General features: G+C 39.5%; 1 protein-coding gene and 2 long non-coding RNA genes across 5 annotated transcripts; 2 read left to right on the forward strand and 1 right to left on the reverse strand.

Annotated features, from left to right (window-relative positions):
* Nucleotides 1-1,407: 1,407 nt before the first annotated feature.
* AGA (aspartylglucosaminidase) lies at nucleotides 1,408-23,867 on the reverse strand. 3 transcript variants are annotated; one of them, XM_005304167.5, is made up of 9 exons: nucleotides 23,654-23,867; nucleotides 16,934-17,087; nucleotides 15,941-16,053; nucleotides 11,562-11,674; nucleotides 10,384-10,501; nucleotides 9,147-9,222; nucleotides 7,979-8,086; nucleotides 5,810-5,943; nucleotides 1,408-4,966 (listed from the first exon to the last, which is right to left on the reverse strand). In XM_005304167.5, exons 1-9 carry the CDS (start codon nucleotides 23,817-23,819, stop codon nucleotides 4,866-4,868), a joined length of 1,083 nt encoding a protein of 360 aa, XP_005304224.1. In that variant the 5' UTR covers nucleotides 23,820-23,867; the 3' UTR covers nucleotides 1,408-4,865. The 3 variants fall into 3 exon arrangements, with proteins under 3 accessions (XP_005304224.1, XP_042698017.1, XP_065452763.1); XM_042842083.2 differs by lacking the exon at nucleotides 23,654-23,867 and adding an exon at nucleotides 20,640-21,305; XM_065596691.1 differs by lacking the exon at nucleotides 23,654-23,867 and adding an exon at nucleotides 19,144-20,076 and having other exon boundaries at nucleotides 16,934-17,106.
* Nucleotides 14,342-19,360, forward strand: LOC135983691 (uncharacterized). The gene is made up of 2 exons (XR_010601438.1): nucleotides 14,342-14,532; nucleotides 15,524-19,360. It is a non-coding gene; the product is annotated as an uncharacterized LOC135983691 (long non-coding RNA).
* On the forward strand, nucleotides 21,199-25,884 carry LOC122172345 (uncharacterized). Its single transcript, XR_006172577.2, has 2 exons — nucleotides 21,199-21,246; nucleotides 23,407-25,884. It is a non-coding gene; the product is annotated as an uncharacterized LOC122172345 (long non-coding RNA).
* The last annotated feature ends 1,688 nt before the right edge of the window (nucleotides 25,885-27,572 follow it).

The raw sequence follows: 27,572 nt of genomic DNA on the forward strand, positions 1-27,572 counted from the left end.
TTTTATGAACGTATGTTTTCCTTTTAATAATCAAAATATGATTGGATTATAACTATCGCAGGAGTTATTTTGCAACAGATAGTTCATCACCAAATGTTATACCCTCACTCTCTCATGACAAAGTTTCAGAAATGGCTAATTCTTGTTATGGAGGCATTATTAGGAACTCCACAGATAAGATTACATATTTAATACCCCCGCCCCCCATCACCCCGAGGGACTAAGTTCTTGTATACTCACAATAACTTGTTCCTAAATGGTATACATTTGATTATGTTTAGGTTACAGGTTTAATTTAAATGGAAGCAATATTATTCAGGCCCCACAGTGCATTACAGCCATGCCAAAGCACAAACAATCCCACATAACTGGTATCCATGTCTCACTGAGAAACAGCCAAGTTCTGCCAAGGGAGGGCCAAACCCAAGGTGCTCAGCAGAATATGCTCCCTGGCATATTCAAGCCTCCTCATAACATTCCAAATGGGAAGAACTTGGAAGAGTTCCCATTGCATTGCTCCCCTTTTCCCCCAACCCAATTTTATATCATTTCCTTTGTTCTCTACTATGTTGAGCTCAAACTCCAGTAGCTCAATCCTGCTCCTTGGGGGCTGTACAGTCACTCTCCCCTCTGTGGCCCAAGGAATATTTAATTTATAGAAAGTGGAACAGTTCTAACAGGAGAATACCCCAAAGTCCAGTGACTAGGTCATTCACATGGGATATAGGAGACCTAAGTTCAAGTCCCTGCTCCAAATCAGCCAGAGTGAGGATCTGAAGACAAGTCTCTCACATCACAGCTGAGCTGTCACATATTCTGGACATTCTCCACCCAAATCTAGCTGCCTTTTGTGCAGTTAGGAAAGCTCTGAGCATGCCTACTGGATCACACAAGACAGACAGGAGAAAACCTAGTCTGAGAATTCCACTGAGACTTAGGCTTGAGTTAGAACTCCAAGCAGCTCGGTGTCATCAGAACTGAGGGTTTTGTGCATGCACACTGGTGGCAGCTTAGGCACTTAGGGAATTTAGGTACTTACAGAGTTAAGCAGCAGCTGAGCAGGGGTTTTCCAGATCAAAGTTGTGCTTAAATGTTGGCCTTACCTGCTTATGACCTATCGTTTATCTAGCCCTTTGACTACTTGTTTGCATAAAAATTAACAAGATGTACAGAGAACTGACACTTTTACAGAGGAAAAGCATTCTGAGTAGAGTTAATTCAAACACATGAAAACCTTCCACAAGTGTTCTTAAAGCATCTTTTCATCCACATTCAACAGCTAGTGAAGGAAATGAATCCTCCAAATTGAACTTCATCAACAGAACAGTTAATAGCATGTCATTAAAAACAACAGCCATTCTTGTCAGGAAGCTTTTCCAGCTTTTAAAAACACAGAAACTCAGAACATAAGGCAACAACCATTTTAATGCAGAGTATACAAGGACTCCAAAAAACTAATTAAGATACATTAAAGTAAGCTTGCATTACCCAATGGTTTTACTCAAGTAAACAGAGCTGATTAAAATACTTATAGTATGATATGGTCATTTTAACTTTTTTCCCTTTTACATTTCCTTATCAATCTCAAGCTCTTGATTTAATAAATTGATCAGCAAGCCTGCCAAGTTAGAAGGAAGATCAAAAATCCTTTAAAACCGATCTTCAAAAATCTATGGAAAGAACCACAGTATGTGGCAGTACATTATAAATAAGACTTGGTATCTGCAAATGAGATGTAGTAGGAGAAGAAATGAGAAATAGCACTTTCTCAGGGTGCTAGGCACTCAAATAATTTTGTTCCCTAAAGATAAATTCCATTGTATACATGCAATTGCTCCTTTAGAGGTGTAACCTACAAAGGGTGTGTGTGGGGAGGTAGGGTGGGGGGCAGGGAATGCAGAGAGCAGAACAAGGACAAAGGAAGCATTTCCCTTTACTAAGCATCCTGCAGAGAGAACTGACTGAACTTCATAATTCAATTTTCAATACAAAGTGGCAGGCTGAGGATACGAAAATTCTAATTAAATGGAGAAAACTGATGCTGCAAGAACCAACAAATATTTAAAACCTTGTGCAAATGGGCATAGTTGAGCGCCATCTATGGGTAAAGGTATTATCACAACCTGAGAAAGCAGGGAGAAGAAACTGATTTATAAAAAATTGAAGTAACCACAAGAAAAGTAACAAGTTACTAAGGGAGTGATATATTTGAAGTGGCAGCCAGCTTGTGGCTAGGAAAAGTTTACAGAAAACAGTACAGTTTATTACACTACTGAACAAATAAATAGCAGCTGAAAAACCCCAAGCTAAAATTGTTGCCAGTATAAAGAGAAGTATTTTTATAAGCATTATTGTAGTGCATCCTAAATTGTGACAGATTACTGATGATTAGTAAATTAAAGAAAGAAAACAAATCTATACATCTCAAGCAGTACTGTCTACATCCAAAGACCACAGACAAGTGACCTATCAGTATAAGTTTTTACATAAAGACTAGTGAGGAAACATGGGAGAAAGTACTGTATTTCCATACATAGGCATCAGAAGGACAGTTCCAAGAATTTCATAGAATCAGAACTGGAAAGGACCTCGAGAAGTCATCTAGTTCAGTCCCCTGCACTGAAGGCAGGACTAAGTATTATCTAGACAGTCCCAGACAGGTGTTTGTCCAACCTGCTCTTAAAAATCCCCAGTGATGGAGATTCCACAACCTCCCTAGGCAATTTAGTCCAGTGCTTAACTACCCTGACAGTTAGGAAGTTTTTCGTAATGTCCAACCTAAACCGCCCGTGCTACAATTTAAGCCCATTGCTTCTTGTCCTATCCTCAGAGGTTAAGAAGAACAATTTTTCTCCCTCCTCCTTGTTACAACCTTTTATGTACTGGAAAACTGTTATCCTGTCCCCTCTCAGTCTTCTCTTCTCCAGGACTAAACAAACCCAATGTTTTCAATCTTCCCTCATAGGTCATGTTTTCTAGACCTTTAATAAGTTTTGTTGCTCTTCTCTGGATTCTCTCCAATTTGTCCGCATCTATCCTGAAATGTGGTGCCCAGAATTTTCCAGTTGAGGCCTAATCAGCGCGAAGTAGAGCAGAAGAATTACTTCTCTTGTCTTGCTTACAATACTCTTGCTAATACATTCCAGAATGATATATGCTTTTTTTTGCAATAGTGTTACACTGTTGACTCATTTAGCTTGTGATCCACTATGACCCCCAGATCCCTTTCCACCATACTCCTTCCTAGGCAGTCATTTCCCATTTTGTGTGTGTGCGCGCAACTGATATTTCCTTCCTAAGTGGAGTACTTTGCATATTGAATTTCATCCTATTTACTTCAGACCATTTCTCTGGTTTGTCCAGATCATTTTGAATTTTAATCCTCTCCTCCAAAGCACCTGCAACCCCTCCCAGCTTCGTATCATCCGCAAACTTTATAAGTGTACTCTCTATGCCATTATCTAAATAACTGATGAAGTTATTGAACAGAACCGGACCCAGAACCGATACCTGTGGGACCCCACTTGTTATGCCCTTCCAGCATGATTGTGAACCACTGATGATTATTCTCTGGGAACAATTTTCCAACCAGTTATGCACCTACCTTACAGTAGCTCCATCTAGGTTGTATTTCCCTAGTTTGTTTATGAGAAGGTCATGCGAGACAGTAACAAAAACCTTACTAAAGTCAAGACATAGCACATCTACTACTTCCCCCCCATCCACAAGGCTTGTTACTCTGTCAAAAAAAGCTATCAGGTTTGTTTGATATGATTTATTCTTGACAAATCCATGCTGTTACTTATCACCTCTAATTTATTAATCTGGGGTTCAGTTGCCAAAAAGGTCTGTTAAAATGAAGAGATTTACAAAAATAAATTATGGCCAGTGAAAGATTTAATACAGAAAAATCAGCCTTATTCTAACCACAGTTCTCCTGTGGGCTCGGAATCTGTACATCTGATGGATGCTTTACCTGAGCTTAGGCAGCAATGGAGTGCTGATCACAGAAGCACTGCCCACACTGACAGAACACAACATGCGAAGTGAAAAGGGAAGCACAGTATGGAAACCATCTTCGGAAAATGAGTCGGTTGCTGGGATCCTACCCAACACTTTGGGATTGGAAGGGGAGTAAGAAACATCTCCATTTGTTCCCACAAATAAAAGAAGAAAGGAGGGAGTGAAGATATAATGTACCTGAGTCACAAAAAGCCACAAAATAGAGTAATTTCCTGACACTGGAGGATAACATTTGCAATGTAATACTGCATCACTGTGACTGAACATCATGGAACAATGAAGCATCACCACAAAAGCAGAAGCTTTTGCTTCTCCATGCAGTCATGGAGAAATTGTTCTCCAGTTCTTCTTGGTACAACAGTCATACAAACTTTCATCTGTTTTTGAGACTGGTTCCAAAAGGCATTTCCCATTTTAAACTATAGTCATCAACATATACCAGCAGAGTATTTTGAAATCCCACTTTATCATTAGTAGATATTTTGGATCTCTACACAGTATCTAAAAAAAAAAAAAAAAAAAAAAAAAAAAAAATTGGTTCATCCTGTAGACGAAGCCAACTTGCCCACCAGAATTTAGAAATAACCTGCCAGATTAATAAATTAGTTTGCTATCTTGAGAAACTACAAATCAAGTTTACTAACATATTGGTGACATGGTAATAAAACAAAATACATTAAAAAAAGGAGAGAGATATGTGCTATCTCCACATACATTACTCTTCCTCAAATATCTGTGCAAAAGGAAACTGCAAACACTTTGTAAAATGGCAGTCAGTGAGCCTTTTCAGCCTTCTTTTCCTCCTTCATATTTAACTGTAAATGCAGATGGTACAGAAAAAATTAAATGCAGTCTACAACTTGCTCAGATGGCTCATTTAGCAAAGGACTATAAACCATGAAGTGAAACTGAGTGAATCCTGGAACTTTATTGCAGGCAGCACCTGGGAAAGGAAAATAGAAACAAAAGTGACTTGCCTATTCCCTATAGGATTAGTATGTCTGTCATATTTCATCTTCTAAAGATTCAATTATTAATTCTGCTACAATGGTGTAATTTCCTTTTAAAATCTGTTTAACCCAACATTGAGATTTCTCAAAAGCATTTTACTTTTCAGGTGGAAACAGTGTTCTCATTACAAGTGTAGTGCACTTAATAAACTTAGTAATGTAAATTAGAAAAAAACATATTTTAATACTGATGAGCGTAATGTGTTCCTACAACTCTAATCTCTCAAACACAGAACTGTGGGAAGTAAGAGCAAAGATATACAACAACCAGTCTACCCAATAAGCCATATTGATCAGCAAATTTTACTTTCTACTGATCTAAGGGTTCACTAATGAGATGCCCATCATAATGGCTGATCTTGGATTCCTTCGAAGCTGTGTACACATTCTGACTGCCTTATGCCATGTCCCAAAGAAGTTTGGGCTTTTTTTTTTTTATACACAACCTTTTACAACAAATTGAGGCTGTAAATGGTTTCGAGTATTTACTAACTCCTCCAGGAAAGTTCTGTGCAAATCTTAGATATTAGGCTGAAGAGGGCCAACCTGATTCACCAATGGTATTTGGTAGGATACCATTTAATCATATACCTCTGGACCTAATAAAATGCCTGGTATTTGATAGTGAGAGTGAACAGTCCCCTTGCTCCCTCCAGCCCCCAACACTGGTTAAAGTTAAAAAAAGTTGCAGTCTGCTCCTTTAAAATCCACCTCTATGTTTCACTCGTTTGTGTCAAAGTTCTTTGTGTTGAACAAAATAAAACAGTAAGATATACCATAACTTCCAGTTGTGTTGGCACAGATAACAGCACCAAAGAAGTATGGAACATACTTCTGGATCCTGGAAATAACTTTCTGGCAAGCTGTAGTTGGATCTGTTCCTGTCCTCATATATTCCACTGCTTGATAGCTGATTTAGGAAACAAATCAGAAGTGTTATTCATTGTGACTCAATATAATCAGAATAGACATTCTAAAATACGATAGATCAGAACTCAATCAATTGCATGTCCGCTTAATATGAACACAGCAAAATAATTTACTTTGGAACAAAAATACAAAATTGGAGACTAAGCTACTGATCAACTCCTTCCTGCTTGAAGTCTCCAAGAACTGCTGAATTGTTGCTTTTCCTCATTAATGATTTTTTTTTTTTAAAGTTGTCTCAGATTTACTGGGGAGCCATCAAAGGCATTTTCTTTTTTAAAGGTGCTTTATTTTAAATGCAAACCAAACTTAAATACCTTCATATAAATAGTAACAATACATAACACATAATAATATCATTAGACTAACGATACTGCTGACCAGTTCTACATTTCCACAATGCAAAATCTCAGTCAACAATTTTGTGTAACAGTACAACATGGGCCTAAAAGAGTATTCTGTTTTGTTTTCAAGAAACATGAACATATCAAGCCACTATGTCTTGCTACAATAAGAAAAACTCAACTATGGAGTGAATGAGCTTCAAATCTGGCACTTTGGAGGAGAGTACTATCACATTTTGGGAAGTTCCTTATTTCTGGACTCCATATCTTCTGTCACAGAGATACAAGTTACCAAAAAAACCTATCTATTCACCTGAGCTATATCCATAGTTTGTTTCGTCATAAGTCAATCATTTTGAGACAGAGTCCTGTGGCAGCTTATAGACTAACAGAAGTATTGTAGCATAAGCTTTCGTGTGCGAATACCCACTTCGCATGCGTCTGATGAAGTGGGTATTCACCCACGAAAGCTTATGCTACAATACTTCTGTTAGTCTATAAGCTGCCACAGGACTCTTTGTCGCTTTTTACAGATCCAGACTAACACGACTACCCGTCTGATATTTTGAGACATTAACTTATACCATACATCAACATTTCAGAAGTGAAAAAACAAGGGGCAAAATAATTACTGTTTTCTGAACTTTTGACAATTCAGAGCTATTCCACTGTAGACTATATGCCCTTGTCAATCTGCACAAGAACAAGCACACTGACATAAACAGAAAGGACATAGACAGAGTCTTCTAGTCCAATCATTTATCAAAACTGGTATGTATAAGCACTGCTTTTTCAAGCTTTTGCAACCAGTTCTTCAGGCTGCCTAAAAGATGACTTAGCATCTTAACGATTAACTTGTGAGCTGAAATCAATGTAGCACTATAGCTAGCTTCTCAACATTCAAAATAACTCAATGAACTATGCCAATGTCCACTCTTATTTCAAGACTGATTTGGAGTAGCTCAAGATCCACTGAGGTCTACACCACTTACAAGGGAATACGAGGTGGCAGGCACTAATTTGTGTTGTCAGAGTTTTAGAGTAGGCAGTTCAGTTGCCTGAATAGTTTGGATCACTGCTGTGAATTCTATTGTAAATATGAATGTCTCTGTAACCTTCAGAATGGAGTACTGTAATGTATTCTATTTGAGGCTATCCATCAAGACCATTTGCAAAATTCAGACACCCAGATTTTTGGAAATGAAAAGGCGCAGGCAAATTAAGATGCTGACAATATACAATTCCAATGGTGAAGAAAACAGCCACTTCTGATACCACTTTCTCTTCTTCCTAACACTTAAGAAGTGTTTTGTTCCCACTACTGAAACTTGAGTGTAAGACACAAGGCATTTTTGCTGGAGTGCATTTACATCCAGAATCCACTCATTCCTTCTGTCAAAGCCCAGGTTTGGCAACATTCACAGGAATTGCAATGAGGTAACAGAAAACATGTTAAAGAATTGTTAAGTGATTTGTTGTCTGTAACAGAGGATGTGGGGCTAGTCTGGTTTTTATGGCCATGTTGATTGGCATGAATAAAAAAGCAAGAGATGGCCAAATATATTAAGCAACCAATAAAACTGATAATTTTATTAATTCAACACTTTATTTTTTTATTTGTTTCACAGGAATTCTCTGGCAAAAATGTAAGCAATCTTCCCTAAAGGGACAAACCTGGGCAAAAAGCGCATCATGATATCACCATTTCCGGTGGCTGCCGCTCCTCCAGTTGTACTATCAGCATAGGCTCCAGCTCCAGCTATTGGCGAGTCCCCTACACGACTAAAAAGAGGAAGGAAAAGAAACTCATCAAGTTAAAATGAAGACAGTTAGTTATAATGGGCCAAATTCTGGTCCCAGTTACACTACTGTGCAACCTGGCTGAAGCCAGTGGGGTTGCATCAGTGTACCAGAGCAGAGCTAGACCCAATATTTACAGGCAAATTCTTAGACAGGGTTCTTGTTTCGATAAATAAATATATAGCAGCAGTGAGAACGCACCAGGATTTTACAGTTTCATACTCCAGGAACTCCTAATCTTACATCATGGCAATGAGAGCACTCTACTCTCAGTAACAAGGATTGACACTTAGACACTCCAACACACTGCCAAGAAAAAAGCAAAACCACCTGATGAAATAATGACTGTTCCACAGTATTCTTCCTTCAAGATCCAGAAGGTTTCTGGTTCAACCTAGTCCACTTCCACGGTGGATTAGGCAAATTTGGAAAAAGGCACTCATTCTTGAATAAGAGAGTTCATACAGAGTTATTCAGGAATAGGTCCTGAATAGGTCCATGTGTAAACAAGCCCTCATTCCTTGATCCTGTTGTGACTCCTAAAGTTCTGGAGATATTTATTGGGTCAGACCAAATCAAACTTATCATTGACATGAGTTTTTTAAAGTTTCTTTAACTTTAAAGAGTGAAAATGTGTGTCACGTATCATATATTAAAAAAAAAAAAGCGTTTAAAGGCTATTACAAGCATAAAGCAACAAACTCAATTCAACATCAAATATACAGGGGGTAATCCTAGATCCACAAATTCTTTAGACAATGCTCATAAAGAACCTATTCTTGCTCCCATTTAAAAAATGAAAAAAGCAGGCCTAAAGTAACTTCTACTATATTTATACACAAAGTTTAACAAACAACCCACTAAAAATTGTAATTGCAGCAGCACTTTAAAGACCCACCAAAAAATGGGGCCCTGTTGTGCTAGTCCCTGTATAAACACGATCATTCAGATAAGCAAAATATCACCTCACCTACACAGATACTTACATGAAATCAAGGATTACAAATAACAGATGCCTTTTTCTCAAACTACAAATACTAACCCCTGGATTTTGTGGACTGCACCATTTGTAGATGTCCCCACTGCAACATTTCCGGAACCACCAATTACAATCATGCCTATAGATTTAAATAATGGTGAAGCTTAACAAGAATAATTTCTCATATATTTGTTAAAACATCAGTGTTACAATTCAGCAGCATGAAAACTGATCATATTTTTATAGCCCTTGTAAGGGCCCTATTTTTAAAATGAAGTTTTACACCTGAATTGTCATTTCCAGAGGGACCTAAATATTGGTATTTTAAAACATTTGAAAATTGGGCCATATATAATCATTCTTGGTAAAACAATTATAAGTATAATTTAAATTCTCTAGTGAGTGCTTATTTTATCCAAATTTCAAAGAGTCCAAAAAGCCTCTAGTACAAACATAAACACTCTAAAATACATTAATAAAGTTTAACTACCTTAACCAAGTACAAATGAAGAGGTGACATACCATTCAACATGTGACCCACCAATCTTGGCACCCCCTTACTTCAAGCAGTTATGTAATTCAGGCCTCAATTCAGAAAGATTCTTAAAGCAGTAAGTAGTCCCACTGAAGTCAATTAGACATGTTCTTAAGTACTTTGATGAATTTGTGTGCGTCTCAGCACTTAAGTGGTAATTCTTTGGTAATGAAAATTTTGAAGATTTTTTGCATGACAATCAATCACCAAGTTGGCAAAGATCCAGTCCAAAATGCAGAAGACAAAATTTAACTGACAAAATATAGATAAATAATCTGTACTGAGGAGTTTGGAAATGTATCTCTGAAGTCTGCAGTTCTGGAATGTCTGCTATGCCAACAACATGTGAAAAATTAATCATGAAATACAAGAAATAATTTAATAAACATTCAGAATTGCCTACGACCCAACAACAACAACAACAAAAAAGCTTTACCAGTAAAGTATGGAAGTCTTTACAAGAATATTACTCCTAACCTATTTTAAGCATACCAATTTGCAAACAATGCTGTTGCTCAAATCAGAGGTTAAAAAGTAGAGGAAAGATTAAAATAGATTCTTGACTTACAAATCCTAAATTGACTAAGGAGTTGCAATCAACTCCTTCAGAACATGTGTGTAAGTAGTACACACTTGAAAATGGTGCTGTACATCTGGTATACTACCAGTTTGAAATATTTTTTATTTGAACTCAGTAAGATTGAGTTGATCATGAAGCAAAAAAATGAATACATCTTTTAGCATAAAATAACCAAAGAGAGTTACCAATTGTATCATGATTATGAATATTTATTCTTTTCTGTGAGTTGATCCATTCTTCACTATTTAATTGTTTAGCCTGTTTGTATGGTCCACAGGATTTTGAAGCATCTGGTATTACATTCTGTAATCAATATTTTATTCACATGAGTCTTTAATGTTTCAATAAAGATGCATTTTAAACAAACGACTTCAACAAAAATCTAAATTCCACTATATAACTACCGCTGTACAATATTTTAAGATATCTAATGTACAGTTGTACTGAAGTTACAAAAGCTATGGCTATTATTATGAGATGCACTGATTGGCTTTCAATAATGTGTGATACAGGGTCTGTTAATCTGATAGTGCCTATTAGAGAAAAGTAGCAGAACAATCACAAGACTCATTCTTTGGTCAAAACAAGTTTGCATTCTTCAGCAAGATAAAGAACCCACAAAAACAAAGTTGCTGTTAGTACCACACTAAGAGATAAAGTAAGACTCCTGTACTTAGGATGACTAAAGTTGGTTAAAAAGTAATACTTTAGGCAGGACACTTTTTCAAGTAAATGAACAGGCAAGAGAGTATGTACCAAATTAAACTGTCTCAATTCCACCACATTTCAGATACAAAAAAGACAACACAATCTACAGATGCGTGGGCTCTGCAAGTATGTAACAGTCTGTGCACAGAGACAAACATGCTAACTTACGTTTGTCATCATCTACAGCTGCCAATTTAGGCTTCAATTTTGGAAAGACTTAAGCCTATGAATGGTCCCTATAATTTTAATGGGACTACTTCCATACGTAAAAGTCACTCATGTGCTTAAATACCTGCAAAACCAAGGCCTTAATTCCCAGTAAGGAATTTCATTTAGAGACTCAATTTTAAGTTTCTGCACTCATGCCTCACTGAGAAATCATCCTCTGTTGTTAAGGGTTAGGATTTTCTCCCAAATTCAGAAATGAAAAATCACTGTACTAACATCAACGTTAACATAATTCTACAAATCAGGCAGCAAACAGGCTTCCAATCCCCAAGTATATCAAGTGAGCAAGAATTCCAGGATTTTTTTTTAAATGTTTAATGGAACATTCTTTGTTCCTTTAATATGAAGTATTTCTTTCTTTAACAAGTCAATAGTAACAAGCAATGTTGTGTGATCTAATTTCTAAAATAAAACAATTATACTGTACCTTCCAGTAGTTTGGCTGACAGTTTTGATTAAGCCACTTTAAATATATTGAAAGAGAATTCTGAGTGGTTAAATCTTCACAGGGAAATCCCATGCTTTCTGCAAACAGTGAGGCTTTAACAGGCAAAAAGACAAATTCAACAATATTGTAGCATGAGTACATTAGATTTACCATACAATATATGTTATGATCAAGATGATATATTAGTTTATATATAGCTCATCCCCCTGAAACTACAGAATATAGTTCCTTAGACAAACGGTATATCAGGGTAATCTCTGATATATCATCAATCTCCAATTCCTCCTTTACTGAGGGCACTATATCCCACACTTCTAGTATGTCTTTTTGTCTCTTCATTTAAATACGTTCTCTATGACTATGATAAGAGAGCTTTCTCTTCAGACATGTTGCTGTACAAAAGGAGCAAAACTTTTCAAACAGGACAAATACCATTCAAATCCAAGGTTGTGCTATGTGTAACAGGAAAATTTTAATTTAAGCAAGCAAAAATTTGTAAATAGCAAATTAATTACAAAAACACTATCAATTTGATATCTAGACATTTTTAAAATATGAGGTAAGCAGAGAAAGACTCAGATATCAATACCTGCCCCTGAATACCTCTGACAATTTATGTGGCTTTACTATCACACTTTCCTAAAATATAAATTTGATTATTTATTTCTTAATTTTTTTTTTATAATTGTTACTGTGTGAAAAACAAACATCAATAGCAGGGGAAACTGACTGTCTATACAGGAGAAGAAATGAAAACAATTGCCACAAAGCACAACCAAATGCAAAGTAAATGAACTGAAAAAAAAATACAAAACAGAAAAAACTCTATTCATTCATCTTTTAGTTATAGTAATCTTTGGCATCATCAATCTGGAAGAAATCAAATTCAGATACAATTGTTTACAAATTTGTAAGTTACCAATACTTTCCATGCTTGAATCCTTAGATATTTATGTGAACATAATACATAGTTTTATAAGATTCTTAGGAGTTTCCGCTTATCCAAATATTACAAAAAAAACCTTTCAATTGATTTAGTAGTTAATTTTGTATTGCTTTTCTAAAGCTACACATGTATTGGGAGTTTGATGAGCGATAGTTAAGTTATTGAATGTTTACCAACATTTCAGTATCTAGAGTAACCTAGTAAGAGAGCAAGTGAGCTCAGAAAAGTCTGATTGTTCATGTTTATTGATCCTCCTTTTATGACTTCTGTAGCCTGTTTTTATTCCAGGAAATGGAGCTGTTGGGCAATGTGCACTAAGGTAGCATGGTTTCGTAAAAAAAAAAAAAAGCATCTTTCATACTCCCTAGCTGAGATAATTTGGAGTCACTTAAACTGAAAAGGACTCTGAGGACTGTTTAGGAAGTCAGAAATATAAGATTCAATTATTTTCAATAATGAAAACCAAAAGCAACACGAATTCCCATTAAAATTTTAGTGCCAGAAACAATATACTGTACTTTCCACACATTAAAATACCATCAATTACAGTACATTTTATATAATGCTTAACAGTTAAGGGCATGGTTGTGTTCTTTTTTCTGTCAATCATTCAAAAAACAAACAAACAAAAAAACCCCTGTGCAGACAGAAAAATTAAGGAGATTATCCTAGTTTCAAATGTTTTTATCTTTTACTCTCCAAACAAGAGCAGAAATATGTAGAATGCGGGTATCTGACTATATAGCTTGATAAAAAGCAGAAACAATCCTGTAGAACAACTCTTACAAGAAGTCATTCAATCTAAGCACATTTTAAGGACAATTTTTTTTTAAATTGTTTCGAATACTTTGTGTAGAACAGAAATTTGCCTTCCTCTCCTCCACTGATTTTAATGTTCAAGTCCACACTCTAGTGAGTCTGCTATCCTCTCCCATCAGTGTTTGCTTTACCAGTTCCCAGTGTAACTCCTCATATTGGCTTCCAACATTCCTGCTCTCATCCTGCTGAGCACTTCCAGAGAAAATTGTATGACCATTCCAACTTCCTTCACAAAGAATTTGTTTTTCCCCCCTTCCATCTTCTATACCCTTCTGACACATGGCACTGAAGTTTGTCACCCCCTCTGACTTGCTCTTCAAACCTACCTCCCTTATTCTCAGTCATTCTCAGACTTCATTCCTGGTATTCTAGCTTGCTCTGCTATTCCCAAACATCTTTTAGTTTACCCCATCCCAAACCTCTCTTTCGCCTTGAAGCACAAAGTCTACTATGACTTTCTTTACTTCCCACTCTACTCATTCCCTTCCTGGATCCCTTGTATGCTACTAGCAACAGAGGGTCCTGTGGCACCTTTGAGACTAACAGAAGTACTGGGAGCATAAGCTTTCGTGGGTAAGAACCTCACTTCTTCAGATGCAAGCCTGATACTTGTATGCTACTGATACTCCTCTTACCACAGCCACTAGTGACCGCCTCCTGGTCAAATCAAAAGGGTCTGTAAAGCATCTCAAACTCCAGCCCTCCCTTTCCAGACCTAGAGAAGTCTTCGCATCAACTACAGCAACTGTCATCTTTGTCTTGTCTCATTTTCTTTATTCCATCCAAAATGCTACTGCCAAATCCATCGTCCTCTCCTATCAATGACCACGTCACCTCTTTTTAAATATCATCTTTGCCTTCATGACTTCCTCCATGCAACCCCCTACACTTAAAAAACCCTTAAGCCAACTAATCTTCCATTCCCTATTCAAAGTCTTCCTAGAAACATTTCTTCCATAAAGTTTAAAGATATTAATCCACCAATAAAGTATTAAGTTACCTTAAGAAGATGAAACCTCCACTGTTTATAGAATTTATCACTAGGTGGTGTGTTGTGCCAAGCTGTACAGTACCTGATTTATTTAAAAGCTCTTTGAGGCAGAAAGTCTTCATATATGTTTTTAAATTGCAAAGTACAATGACTGTGCTCAATAAATATGAAAATGAATTCTGAAATAAAATTAGGTACAGGAGGACTTGTGGCACCTTAGAGACTAACAAATTTATTAGAGCATAAGCTTTCGTGGGCTACAGCCCACTTCTTCGGATGCATATAGAATGGAACATATATTGAGGAGATATATATACACGCATACAGAGAGCATAAACAGGTGGGAGTTGTCTTACCACCTCTGAGAGGCCAATTAATTAAGAGAAAACAAACTTTTGAAGTGATAATCAAGGTAGCTCAGTACAGACAGTTAGATAACAAGTGTGAGAATACTTACAAGGGGAGATGGATTCAATGTTTGTAATGGCTCAGCCATTCCCAGTCCTTATTTAAACCAGAGTTGATTGTGTCTAGTTTGCATATCAATTCTAGCTCAGCAGTTTCATGTGCCAGCAATGCCCCTCTGCCATGTACATTGGCCAAACCGGACAGTCTCTACGCAAAAGAATTAATGGACACAAATCTGACATCAGGAATCAAAACACTCAAAAACCAGTGGGAGAACACTTTAACCTGTCTGGTCATTCAGTGACAGACCTGCGGGTGGCTATATTACAACAGAAAAACTTCAAAAACAGACTCCAACGAGAAACTGCTGAGCTAGAATTGATATGCAAACTAGACACAATCAACTCCGGTTTAAATAAGGACTGGGAATGGCTGAGCCATTACAAACATTGAATCCATCTCCCCTTGTAAGTATTCTCACACTTGTTATCTAACTGTCTGTACTGAGCTACCTTGATTATCACTTCAAAAGTTTGTTTTCTCTTAATTAATTGGCCTCTCAGAGGTGGTAAGACAACTCCCACCTGTTTATGCTCTCTGTATGTGTGTATATATATCTCCTCAATATATGTTCCATTCTATATGCATCCGAAGAAGTGGGCTGTAGCCCACGAAAGCTTATGCTCTAATAAATTTGTTAGTCTCTAAGGTGCCACAAGTCCTCCTGTTCTTCTTTTTGCGGATACAGACTAACACGGCTGCTACTCTGAAAATTAGGTACCAAATTCTGCCATTAATTTTTTTAGTAAAGCTTCCCTTGTATTTTAAATGAAATATTGGCATATACCAGCTTCCATTTATATAGTGTCTTATGTCAAAACATCTTCACTTAGTATCTGTATTTTCAGTGATATTAAAACAGCTCTGGCATTAAAAGTTAATAGTTGCAGCTGGATCTGTAGAGGGAATACAAAACCCTTTGTTTTAGTTCAAGCAGAAATAGCAGAATAAAAAACCCTGATAATTGTAGATATTTAATAAACTTAAAGAAGGATAAATGCTTTTCAATTACTTAATATATATGTGGGGGATTCCTCTACCATCAAGATTTATCTATCGTAAGTCTCCTTATTGTATAGTGATAATTAAGACAAGGGTAAGAATTGGAAATAACTGAATAAAGTACATAATTACCTGACTCCCCCACTAATAATGTGTGCTTAGTATGCTTAATCACTTTCCGTGCTACACCAATAGCATTTTTTATACGTCTGAGATCTGCTACTGCCCCAACTTCCATGGTGTTGCTGAAACAAGAAGAATATGGAAGTGAGAAATATTTAAGGTGTGCATATATTAAACAGTAACAGAGGATAATAAAACAATTACATATTTTTTGCTATATACACTTTGTGCTTGTCTACAGTAAGAAGTTGTACCATTTTATCTATACTGGTATAGTTAAAGGAGTACAACATCCCTGAAAGCAGTTATATCAGTATAGAGGTACATTATACCGTACTGGTTGAAATCATCTTTGTACTGATATAAATGCATCCATATTCGAGTTTTACTAGTGTAAGTATTTCAGGTATAAATAATTGCACCCCTAAGCAAACCAGTAACTCTAGTAGGACTTTCAAGTGTAGGCCAGACCTAAACAATGAATAAGGTCTAAAAGACATAACACAGAATTGTCATGAAAGTAAAATTTGTATGGAAATTAAAGAGCAAATGGTCCTCTATTAAGATTATGCTTAAACCTTCAGATATCCCAATCCTGCAGAAGTAAGCCTTTCTCTGCCTCTTCAGGCAAACAGTCATATAGGTGCTGTGCATTATGCTTCATTTTCAGGGAGAATCTCTACTCTACTCCCAGGAACTCCATACGCATTCCTTAGCTCCCATATCTAGCAATCAAGCTATCGGAAATTAATGTCGGATTGCAACAAAAATGCTTAGTTAGCTTCCAAACATCCTGGTGCCATGGCAATCTAGTCCCTGCTTGATTGGATATTTCCCTCTTTCTACTGTACCCATGAACACATCAATATTAGAGTTTGAGTGCAATCTAATGTTTATTGAACACATCAACATGATGGCATCGGACATATAACAATGCTTACATCATATTGAACTGTACTAAAAATCCTTAGGATTATTCTCTTCTCCAAGTAACTTTCTTACCCATCCATAATCATGGCATCCAATGTTGTTTCTCCATGTTCATCTGGACTTCCTCCAAACCCCACACTTCCATCACACTGATCAGTCTCACACTGACCACAGCCTCTCTCTACTGCATCCAGCTCAGAGCCTCCTGACTGTAAGGTATACCATGCTGTAAGCAACACAAACACCTGGTAAGTTAAAATAATTACTGTTTAATATTTCATTTAAATTTATAAAAACAAATACACAAGAAACTACACCAAGTATGGCAGGTAAAAGTAAACTGTATAATATGTTGTTATTCTTAGGTGAAATCTAGAGAAAGTATTATTCAGAATATAAAGTCATCATTTTTTGTATAATTGGCTAATGTTTCTGAATGGGAAGTGATGGGATATTTGTGTGAATGAGGAGTTGTTGCTATAGTGTCCACAATTATAGCGTATTTCATATACTAAGTAAAAAAAAAACCAATAATTTACTGTTGTGTAATTAAAACACTCCTTCTCTCCAAGGCGTGAATGGCACTAAGGCCACACATACAAACTCTTTCACACAGGTATATCCAAACCCACATGGAGTCTAAATTAAGTCTCAGAGGGTCCTGTGGCACCTTTGAGACTAACAGAAGTATTGGGAGCATAAGCTTTCATGGGTAAGAACCTCACTTCTTCAGATGCAAGTAATGGAAATCTCCAGAGGCAGGTATAAATCAGTGTGGAGATAAGGAGGTTACTTCAATCAGGGAGGGTGAGGTGCTCTGCTAGCAGTTGAGGTGTGAACACCAAGGGAGGAGAAACTGCTTCTGTAGTTGGATAGCCATTCACAGTCTTTTTGCTGTAAAAAAACTTCAGGACCAGACTCCAAAGAGAAACTGCTGAGCTCCAGTTCATTTGCAAATTTGACACCATCAGAACGGGATTAAACAAAGACTGTGAATGGCTATCCAACTACAGAAGCAGTTTCTCCTCCCTTGGTGTTCACACCTCAACTGCTAGCAGAGCACCTCACCCTCCCTGATTGAACTAACCTCGTTATCTCCACACTGATTTATACCTGCCTCTGGAGATTTCCATTACTTGCATCTGAAGAAGTGACGTTCTTACCCACGAAAGCTTATGCTCCCAATACTTCTGTTAGTCTCAAAGGTGCCACAGGACCCTCTGTTGCTTTTTACAGATTCAGACTAACATGGCTACCCCTCTGATAAATTAAGTCTGTGTAGCTATGCAGGATCATGGCATATTTAAAGATTTTTTTTAATATACAATAGGAAAATGTTGTATTAAAAGCATTTCTTAAGAGCCATTTCAGAGAGAATTAACCATAGTTAAAATGTGCCAAGCACAAAATTAAACCTAACAGTGTTTAAAGTATATATATAAAAAACAAACTAACTTAAAACAATATTTATGCAGCACTAAAAATAACCATCTCTTTCCCTGCTCCCTCTCTGTCATCTATCCTTTGAGATCTAGTTTGTGGCTTGAAAAAAGCCTTTTATGTGAGTCAACACAAATGGCTCTGCTGAACTTGTCCCACAGACCTTGATCATGCAAACTGCTTCATGGGGTCAGAGCCCTGAGTGTATGTGAAGCCACAATGAAGTTAATGGATTCCCACATGGGTGCAGAGATCCTCCCCTCTGGAACAAATGGCAGGATTAGGAGATGGGCCCAGATCCTGCAAATATTTATGTGCATATGTGATGTTGTATAATGGGGAAGGGATCGACTACTCTAATATGGTCACCACCACTTTTGCAAAATTGTGATAAATCTTGTATAAAATATACCTTGTACGGTATCATTGAAAAACTTATAATCTGCTGTGTATTGTTATCTTGTTATAATGTGTGTATCAATACTGGATATGGAGTTTGACATTTTGCTATGTGTTTGTAACTCAAACTTCTTTGGTGCACCCACATGGCCCCACAACATGCCAACATTTTTATGGCTGACCTGGAACAACGCTTCCTCAGCTCTAGTCCACTCACACCCCTTCTCTACCTATGCTACATTGATGACATCTTCATCATCTGGACCCATGGGAAGAAGACCCTGAAAGAATTCCACCACGATTTCAACAGCTTTCACCCCACCATCAAACTCAGCCTGGAACAATCTACACGGTAGGTCCACTTCCTAGACACCACAGTCCAAATAAGCGACGGCCATGTTAACACCACCCTATACTGAAAACCCACCGACCACTACACCTACCTTCATGCCTCCAGCTTCCACCCTGGACACACCACACGATCCATCGTCTACAGCCAAGCGCTGAGGTACAACCGCATCTGCTCCAACCCTCAGACAGAGACCAACACCTACAAGATCTTCATCAAGCATTCTCAAAACTACGATACCCACACAAGGAAATAAGGAAACAAATCAACAGAGCCAGACGTGTACCCAGAAGCCTCCTGCTACAAGACAAGCCCAAAAAAGAAACCAACAGAACTCCACTGGCCATCACCTACAGTCCTCAGCTTAAACCTCTACAACGCATCATTAGTGATCTACAACCCATCCTGGACAATTATCCCTCACTTTCTCAGACCTTGGGAGGCAGGCCAGTCCTCGCCCACAGACAGCCTGCCAACCTTAACCATATTCTCACCAGCAACCACGCACCGCACTATAACAGCTCTAACTCAGGAACCAATCCATGCAACAAACCTCGATGCCAACTCTGCCCACATATCTACACCAGCAACACCATCACAGAACCTAACCAGATCAGCTACAACATCACCGGCTCATTCACCTGCACGTCCACCAATGTTATATATGCCATCATGTGCCAGCAATGCCCCTCTGCTATGTACATTGGCCAAACTGGACAGTCACTACGCAAGAGGATAAATGGACACAAGTCAGATATCAGGAATGGCAATATACAAAAACCTGTAGGAGAACACTTCAACTTCCCTGGCCACACAATAGCAGATATAAAGGTAGCCATCTTACAGCAAAAAAACTTCAGGACCAGACTCCAAAGAGAAACTGCTGAGCTCCAGTTCATTTGCAAATTTGACACCATCAGATCAGGATTAAACAAAGACTGTGAATGGCTATCCAACTACAGAAGCAGTTTCTCCTCCCTTGATGTTCAGACCTCAACTGCTAGCAGACCACCTCACCCTCCCTGATTGAACTAATCTCGTTATCTCCATACTGATTTATACCTGCCTCTGGAAATTTCCATTACTTGCATCTGATGAAGTGGGCATTCACCCACAAAAGCTTATGCTCCAATACTTCTGTTAGTCTTAAAGGTGCCACAGGACCCTCTGATGCTTTTCAAACTTCTTGTGAGTCTCAGAAGCACCCACAGGTTAGCCCTTCAGGAATAACAAAAGGAGCTGTGAAGACACCCTAGCAATAGCACACAAAAGGTGCAAGCAAAATTTACAGTTCATATGAAGAACGGCTGAGCCTGCACCTACGAAATGAAGCTAGGAAACAGCTAGAATTTTTCCAGAAGGGAGGTCAAGATATAAAAGGCAAGTACAAAAAGCACCTTTTACCTCTTTCTTCTTTCCTACTATACCTCTGGACTACTGAACTTTGACAACGGAAAATTTTGAACAAAGGATTGAGGTCCCTGATACTATTTGGGCAAACCAGAGAGACTTATAAAAAACTATCTGATATAACATACCTACTAGCATTTTGGATTTACACACTTTAATTCATCCGGAATTTAAATTTACCTGCTTTAAACCACTGCATAACTCATTTATTTTCTTAGTTAATAAATCTTTAGTTCGTTTACTAAAGGATTGGCTGCAGCGTTGTATTTGGGGAGATCTGAAGTGTACCTTGACCTGGTGGTAAGTGACTGGCTTTGGGGGCTGTAAAAACTCAGCGTGTGGTGATTTTTGGTTTTAATAACCTTTCAGCACAATAGTACAGTTTGTCTGGGTGGTAAATGTGACTGTGGCACTAAGAAGACTAGCTAAAGCAGAGGTGGGCAAACTACGACCCACGGGCCGCATCTGGCCCCTCAGATCTTTTAATCCGGACCTTGAGCTCTGGCTGGGGAGCAGAATTGGGTGCTTGCCCCACTCCGCACATACCGTGGCTCCATGCAGCTCCTGGAAGCAGTGGCTTGTTCCCCCTCTGGCTCCTACACATAGAGGCAGCCAGGGGGCTCCGCATGCTACCCCCGCCCCAAATGCAGGCTCTGCAGCTCCCACTGGTCAGGAACCATGGCCAATGGGAGCTGAAGGGGCAGTGCCTGTGGACGGGGCAGCCTGGCTGCGCCTCCGCATAGGAGCCGGAGCGGGGACATGCTGCTGCTTCCGGGAGCTGCTTGAGGTAAGCGCCGCCCAGATCCTGCACCCCTGATCTTCTCTTGTGCCCCAACCCCCTTCCCGCCCTCTGAACCCCTCAGCCCCAACCCAGAGCACCTTCCTGCATCCCCAACCCCAGCCCTGATCCCCCTCCCGCCCTCCAGGTCCCTCAGTCCCAGCCTAGAGCACCCTCCTGCACCCCAAATCCCTCATCCCCAGCCCCACCCCAGAGCCCACACCCCTGCCGGAGACCTCACCTGCCCCACATCCCAACCCCCTGCCCCAGCCCAGAGCCCCCTCCCACACTCCAAACCCCTCTGCTCCACTCCCAGCCGACAGCCCCTCCTGCACTCCTCATTTCTAGCCCTACCCCAGAGCCCACACCCCCAGGAGAGCCCTCACCCCAACCCTTAATTTTGTGAGCATTCATGGCCCACCATACAATTTCCATACCAAATGTGGCCCTCAGGCTAAAAAGTTTGCCCACCACTGAGCTAGACTGTCAGTGGTTTTATGGTGAGCTAGTAAGTGACCCAGGAGCATATTTACCTTGCTGGTTTGGCTAAATCTAACTATAGGATATACCACCAATTTGTAAGTGTTTGCCAAGTTTCGACAGTCTGACCTAATACTGGCATTTTCCCTTGTGACTAGGGTGACCAGACAGCAAGTGTGAAAAATCGGGACGGGTCTGGGGGCGGGGGGGGGTAATAGGAGCCTATATAAGAAAAAGACCCAAAAATCAGGACTGTCCCTTTAAAATCAGGACATCTGGTCACCCTAATTTTGATCTCCACTATACACGGCTGACAGCATACCCAAACTACTATTCTGAGTAATTCCCCCATTGTTTCTATGAGACTACTCAAAAGTAATCAATTTAAGCATATAGGTAAGTGTTGGCAGAAGCAGAGCCGTATATTGCAAGTGAGATCTTTCACTGCTGACAAAATTAGGTTTTAACTCTGTTAACTAACAAGAAAGAATTCATATCAAAACTACGGTAGTCTAGCTTAGGTGCATTTTCTAAATGTCTCTCTACAAGTTATTCCTATCTTTGTGGGTGACAGTAGGAGTCAACAATACACATCTTATCTGTAAATTGCCATATATGCCTTCTAAAAGAGGTAAAACAGAGTAAAGGAAAATTTGATAATGGTCAGAAATGCTGCTGTCTAAAGAATTAGGGGGGATGGATTCTGAAGAGACACTGAATTTTAATATATATATTTTAAGCACACTTTTTACTATCTATTCAGATTATTAGAAGTGAAAGTAATGTAAAAACTCAAGTTTGTGCCAATTTATGGTCCAAACTGAGAAAATGCAAAAAGGAAAATAAACAAATTACCTTTATGTGTAGGTTCCTAATCGTGTGCTATTGGGGGGAATGGTGGTTTTTTTTTTTATTATTATTATTATTATAGCTACAGCCAACAACATAGAAACACTCCTGTTACTCTTTGGTTTGCAAAGCTTTTAATAAAATTTAAACTTTGGGCCAGATGCCATAGGAAACCATCCCATCCCCTGTGTTTAACTGAGGCATTTATAAAAAGCAACAGAGGGTCCTGTGGCACCTTTAAGACTAACAGAAGTATTGGGAGCATAAGCTTTCGTGGGTAAGAACCTCACTTCTTCAGATGCAAGTAATGGAAATCTCCAGAAGCAGGTATAAATCAGTATGGAGATAACGAGGTTAGTTCAGTCAGGGAGGGTGAGGTGCTCTGCTAGCAGTTGAGGTGTTGCCCTCCCTGACTGAACTAACCTCGTTATCTCCATACTGATTTATACCTGCCTCTGGAGATTTCCATTACTTGCATCTGAAGAAGTGAGGTTCTTACCCACGAAAGCTTATGCTCCCAATACTTCTGTTAGTCTTAAAGGTGCCACAGGACCCTCTGTTGCTTTTTACAGATTCAGACTAACACAGCTACCCCTCTGATACTTGAGGCATTTATAATTTCACTTCCTATTGCTTGAACACTACCAGTACTAGTTTGGCCCCCGAAACGTGGAGACGTTGGCTTAGGGACTTCTTTGGGATAGTCTATCCACAGCAACTGTAACCATTTAGGTAAACCACCACTGGGAGGAAAAAACAAATCCCATCTCTAGCTCTATCAGTACACCGGCGTGCAGGACCAGGGCCAAATGTTTTCTAAATACCTGAACTACCCCCCAGAACAGCATCTCCCCCTGCTGCCCAGCCTCCCCTACGCGATCAAGGATAGCAGTGCAAGACTGAGTCACAGCCACGCCACACCACTGCACTCCAGGCGCTGCGGGGAGTGCCCCAGGCTGCACCGGTCCGGGCGCTGTACAGGGGCGAAGGAGAGCAAGAGCGGCAGCGCCCCCAACAACCACCCCCACCCCAGCTCCCGGCCAGCCCTGCCGGAGCAGCATGAGGCAAAGCCCGGAGCCAGCGACACCTGTTTCCGTTGCTTTCCTAAATGCCCAGGTGTTGACGACTAGCGGCAGCGCAGCCAGACCCGCGCCCGCCGCCCCGGACACAGGCGGCAGCAGCAGAAGAAGGAAGCGGAGAGCCTGACGCGCGCTGAACCCCATTGCCGCGCGCCGGCTGCACTCATACATCATCCGGGAAGCGCGCGCCTGAGCTCGTGACTAATCACGCGGCCACAATTTCACAATCCCACCCGGAAGACGCGCCCGACCGCCAGGGAGGGGAAGCAGCTGCCACGGCTGAGCGAATGGCTCCGCCCCCTCGCCGTTCCGTGCTCCCTCCCTCCGCTGTTACCATCCCCAACCCACTCCTCCCCCGGCAGAGCCCATGTGCTGCTGAGCTGTGGACTGGGCTCAGGTCCCTCGCGCCCAGCGCACTCAGTGTAGGCGGCTGGTGCCAACAGGGCAGAGGTGGGGCGGCCACAGGGCTGCCCCCCACCTGCACCAGGCTGAGATGTGAGCTGGACCACCCCTTGTTCTGTGCCCAGGTGCCAGCTCTGACTCACCCTGGGGTGGGCCTGCCCAGGGTCTCTCACCTGAGTTCTGTGAGTTAGAGCTGGTGCCATGGCACAGACGAGGGGGAGCTGGCCTCGAGGTGATGCCTTATGTCCCAGGCATTGGGACACGTGCTCTGAGGCTAAGGCAAGGTGTGGGCAGTCACCTCACCCTAACTCAGGGCAGGCACCGTTGCCACCCAGGAAAGCACCTGTGCCACTTTGATGACTCTTGCAATGCACAGAGCAGGCCACCCCCATCTGAGATGTGAATGTGTGTTGTTTATTTCATTATGTTTCAATTATTATTATTTGTCTTGGGGCACTGCTGTTGTTGCCACCTCTCCTAATATTTGATTTTTGTCTGAAAACCGCAACTCCAGGAGTTTTAATTACCAGGAGAATTTCAGGTGTCATTTAAAAAAAAGGATTTTAGCCATCATGGTTGCAGAGAAAAGCTTGAAAAGGGGAACTCTAAAGGCTCACAAACCAGAAGGCAAATAAAAAGTTTTTTTTTTTTAAATCTTATGATTTTTAAGCCAGTGTCATGATTTTGGGAGGCCTGACAATTAAACTGAAGTTTGTCAGTGATTAAGAATGAACACAATAAACCAGGTTCCCATGCTCTTGGGAAAAAAAAGTAGTCTTTTTCTATGTATGATCATAAGATTCATGCATCAGCTTCTAAGTGCCATTCTGCTCTTGTATGAGTGTATCTTCTAGAGGGGAGTGTTTCTGTGATGGGCTTTAACTAGTTTTCATGATCTTTCACTGTTGTGGCAAATCATTTATTGAAGCTGACTTTATAAAGTTTCTCTTTTTAAAAGAAAAACAATCACAATGTATATCGCATATTTTATAATCCTGCCAACTGTGCTAAAAATTTACTGATTAAAAAACACCTGCAACAAATAGTTTAAAAGTGTTTAACATGTTACTATAGCAGCTTGAATTATTTTAAAGCCCCAGGCTTACATGATGTTAGCACCTCAGACACAGTCAATACAAGACACTGATTGTGTTCAGAATAATTGCATACAAGCAACCAGTTAATACTTATGAACAACAAGAAAAACCAACTGCTGCTCTCAGAACTGGGATGTTATAAAGGTATTGCAGAAATACTTTTCCATTCAATATCATTGGTCTTCTGGAATACATCATGGGCCAAATTCAATGAAATTGTACCAAGAATGTATTTGGCCTCATATAGCTAGACAATTCATCAGAAAGAAGGAAGATGGGATGTCTGGGTCTTACATATGGCAAGGTCAAGTTTGTAGGCATGCATAAATTGTCAGTACACCCAAGTTGGTTTAAAAAGCCTGCAGCTATATTATTATTATTATGACAAAATAATCCACAAACTTTGGAAGGCTGCTGTAGTCACCAAGCAACAGTATTATCCTTTATTACAAAAGTCAACAACATAATAAAACACACTTAAAATATTGGGCCTGAACACAAGAATAACTCGACTTTAGCTTCCAAGATTTCCCAAGAGTAAAACTGCAAGAAACCTTATTCAGGTAAATACCCTGTTAGCTAATTCATTTCTGATATTAAAGTTCTTATTTCTGCTATATATCTCTTTATAAGACTTGCAGGGAAAAGATAAGGGCAAAAAAAGTATGAGTTACTGCTAGCTTAAGGGAATAAGGAGAAAGAATTACTACCAAGAAAATAGGCCTGTTAATAAATGAAAAGGAAGACAAAATTAACCACTATTCTAAATTAGCTATGTTACTGAACAGCTTGTATAGTTAATCTTTTAAGAAGATAAATAAAAAAGGAGTATGGACCATTATGAAGTAATGAAGAACTTGCCTTCATAGCTTTTGTGCACAGGAAAATACAGATCATGATGAAGGTATCTGCATCATGCAAGCCTAGAAGGCAGGACATTTAAGGAACCTGAATGTTTGGTAGGACACATGACAGCATGGCATTGGGACATGTTGCTTGTTTAAATGTAGATTTGGTTGGTTTTCTTTCTCTGACAGTTCTTTGTAAGTGGTAGTCAAAATTTAGTAGCACAAATGATTAAGTATCAGAGGAGTAGCCATGTTAGTCTGTATCAATGAGGTGTCCGGCGGTACCTTAAAGACTAACAGATTTATTTGGGCATAAACTTTCGTGGGTAAAAAAATCACTTCTTCCAATGCATGGAGTCAAATTATTAATCTATCTCATATAGAAGAATGTTATTATTTATTACTTGTATTGCAGAGCTCGTATGTGCTAGGCACTGTACAAACACATAGGGTCAAATTCTGGCCTAACTAATACCAGTGTAAAACTAATAGTAAAATCAGTAGAGTTACTCTGGATTTACACCAGTAAAACTGAAAGCAACATTTGGTTAGCATCACTCAAGGGCAACTATTGGTGCTACATCCATCTACTGTAAGTTATTGAACACTTGATTTTAATTCTGCCTTTGTTGTAAACTGTTTTAAAAAATATTGTTGCCTTTGAAAGTTGTTTGTACCTCCACAGATGTTGACTGTATTCTGATTCTGATTTTCTTTCTGGATTAATGGAACCTCATTGCAGTCTGCTACTATCTTGAGTGTTAATTGCACTCTACAGACAGGGCCGGCTCCAGTGTTTCTGCCGCCCCAAGCGGCCGGGGGTTGGGGGGAAGCTGTGATCGGCGGCACTTCGGTGGCAGCTCCACCGCGCCACTTCGTTCTAGTGCCGAATTGCCACCAAAGAGCCAGACGTGCCACCCCTTTCCGTTGGCCGCCGCAAGCACCTGCTTGCTGCGCTGGTGCCTGGAGCCGGCCCTGTCTACAGACCATAGCTAAATTAGAATGCTGGTAGAGGTAGGAGATGCCACATCTAGTGAATAAAGTGATGATCCAGAGATTGAATCCTGTTAGTAAATTATAAGAAGAGACAATATTCTAGAGAAAGACTTTCTTTGCAAAAATCCACAGTTCACTATAAGATGTGCACCAGACAGCTTCTTGGTTGATTGGTACTGAGTAAATAATAAAAACAGGGAGAAACTCACCTCTCCTACTAAGAGCATCTCTTCCTACAGTGGCCAGATTCTGCCACAAGTTACAACTGTGCAGTCTCATTTGGGACCATCTGTTCAAAAACTGCACGTCTAGCCATGCTTTGTTTGTCTAATGTTTCACATTTTGATGCCATGAAATCCAATTGATTTCTGTATTTGTAGTTTGTAACTTGTTGACGTTTTTAACCTTGATTAAGCTTTATGACTTTCTGAAATGAATACACCCATACAGAGACAAAAACACCAAACTAGAGAATATTTTCCTTGAGTGAACCAAAAGAGGTAATTATTATTTGATTAGCATTTGTTGTTGAAATTTGCATAGCTGTACATTTTTGCTAACACTGAAGATTTGTGATACATAAG

Source organism: Chrysemys picta, chromosome 5, assembly GCF_011386835.1.
Source record: "Chrysemys picta bellii isolate R12L10 chromosome 5, ASM1138683v2, whole genome shotgun sequence".
Lineage (NCBI taxonomy): Eukaryota > Metazoa > Chordata > Testudines > Emydidae > Chrysemys > Chrysemys picta.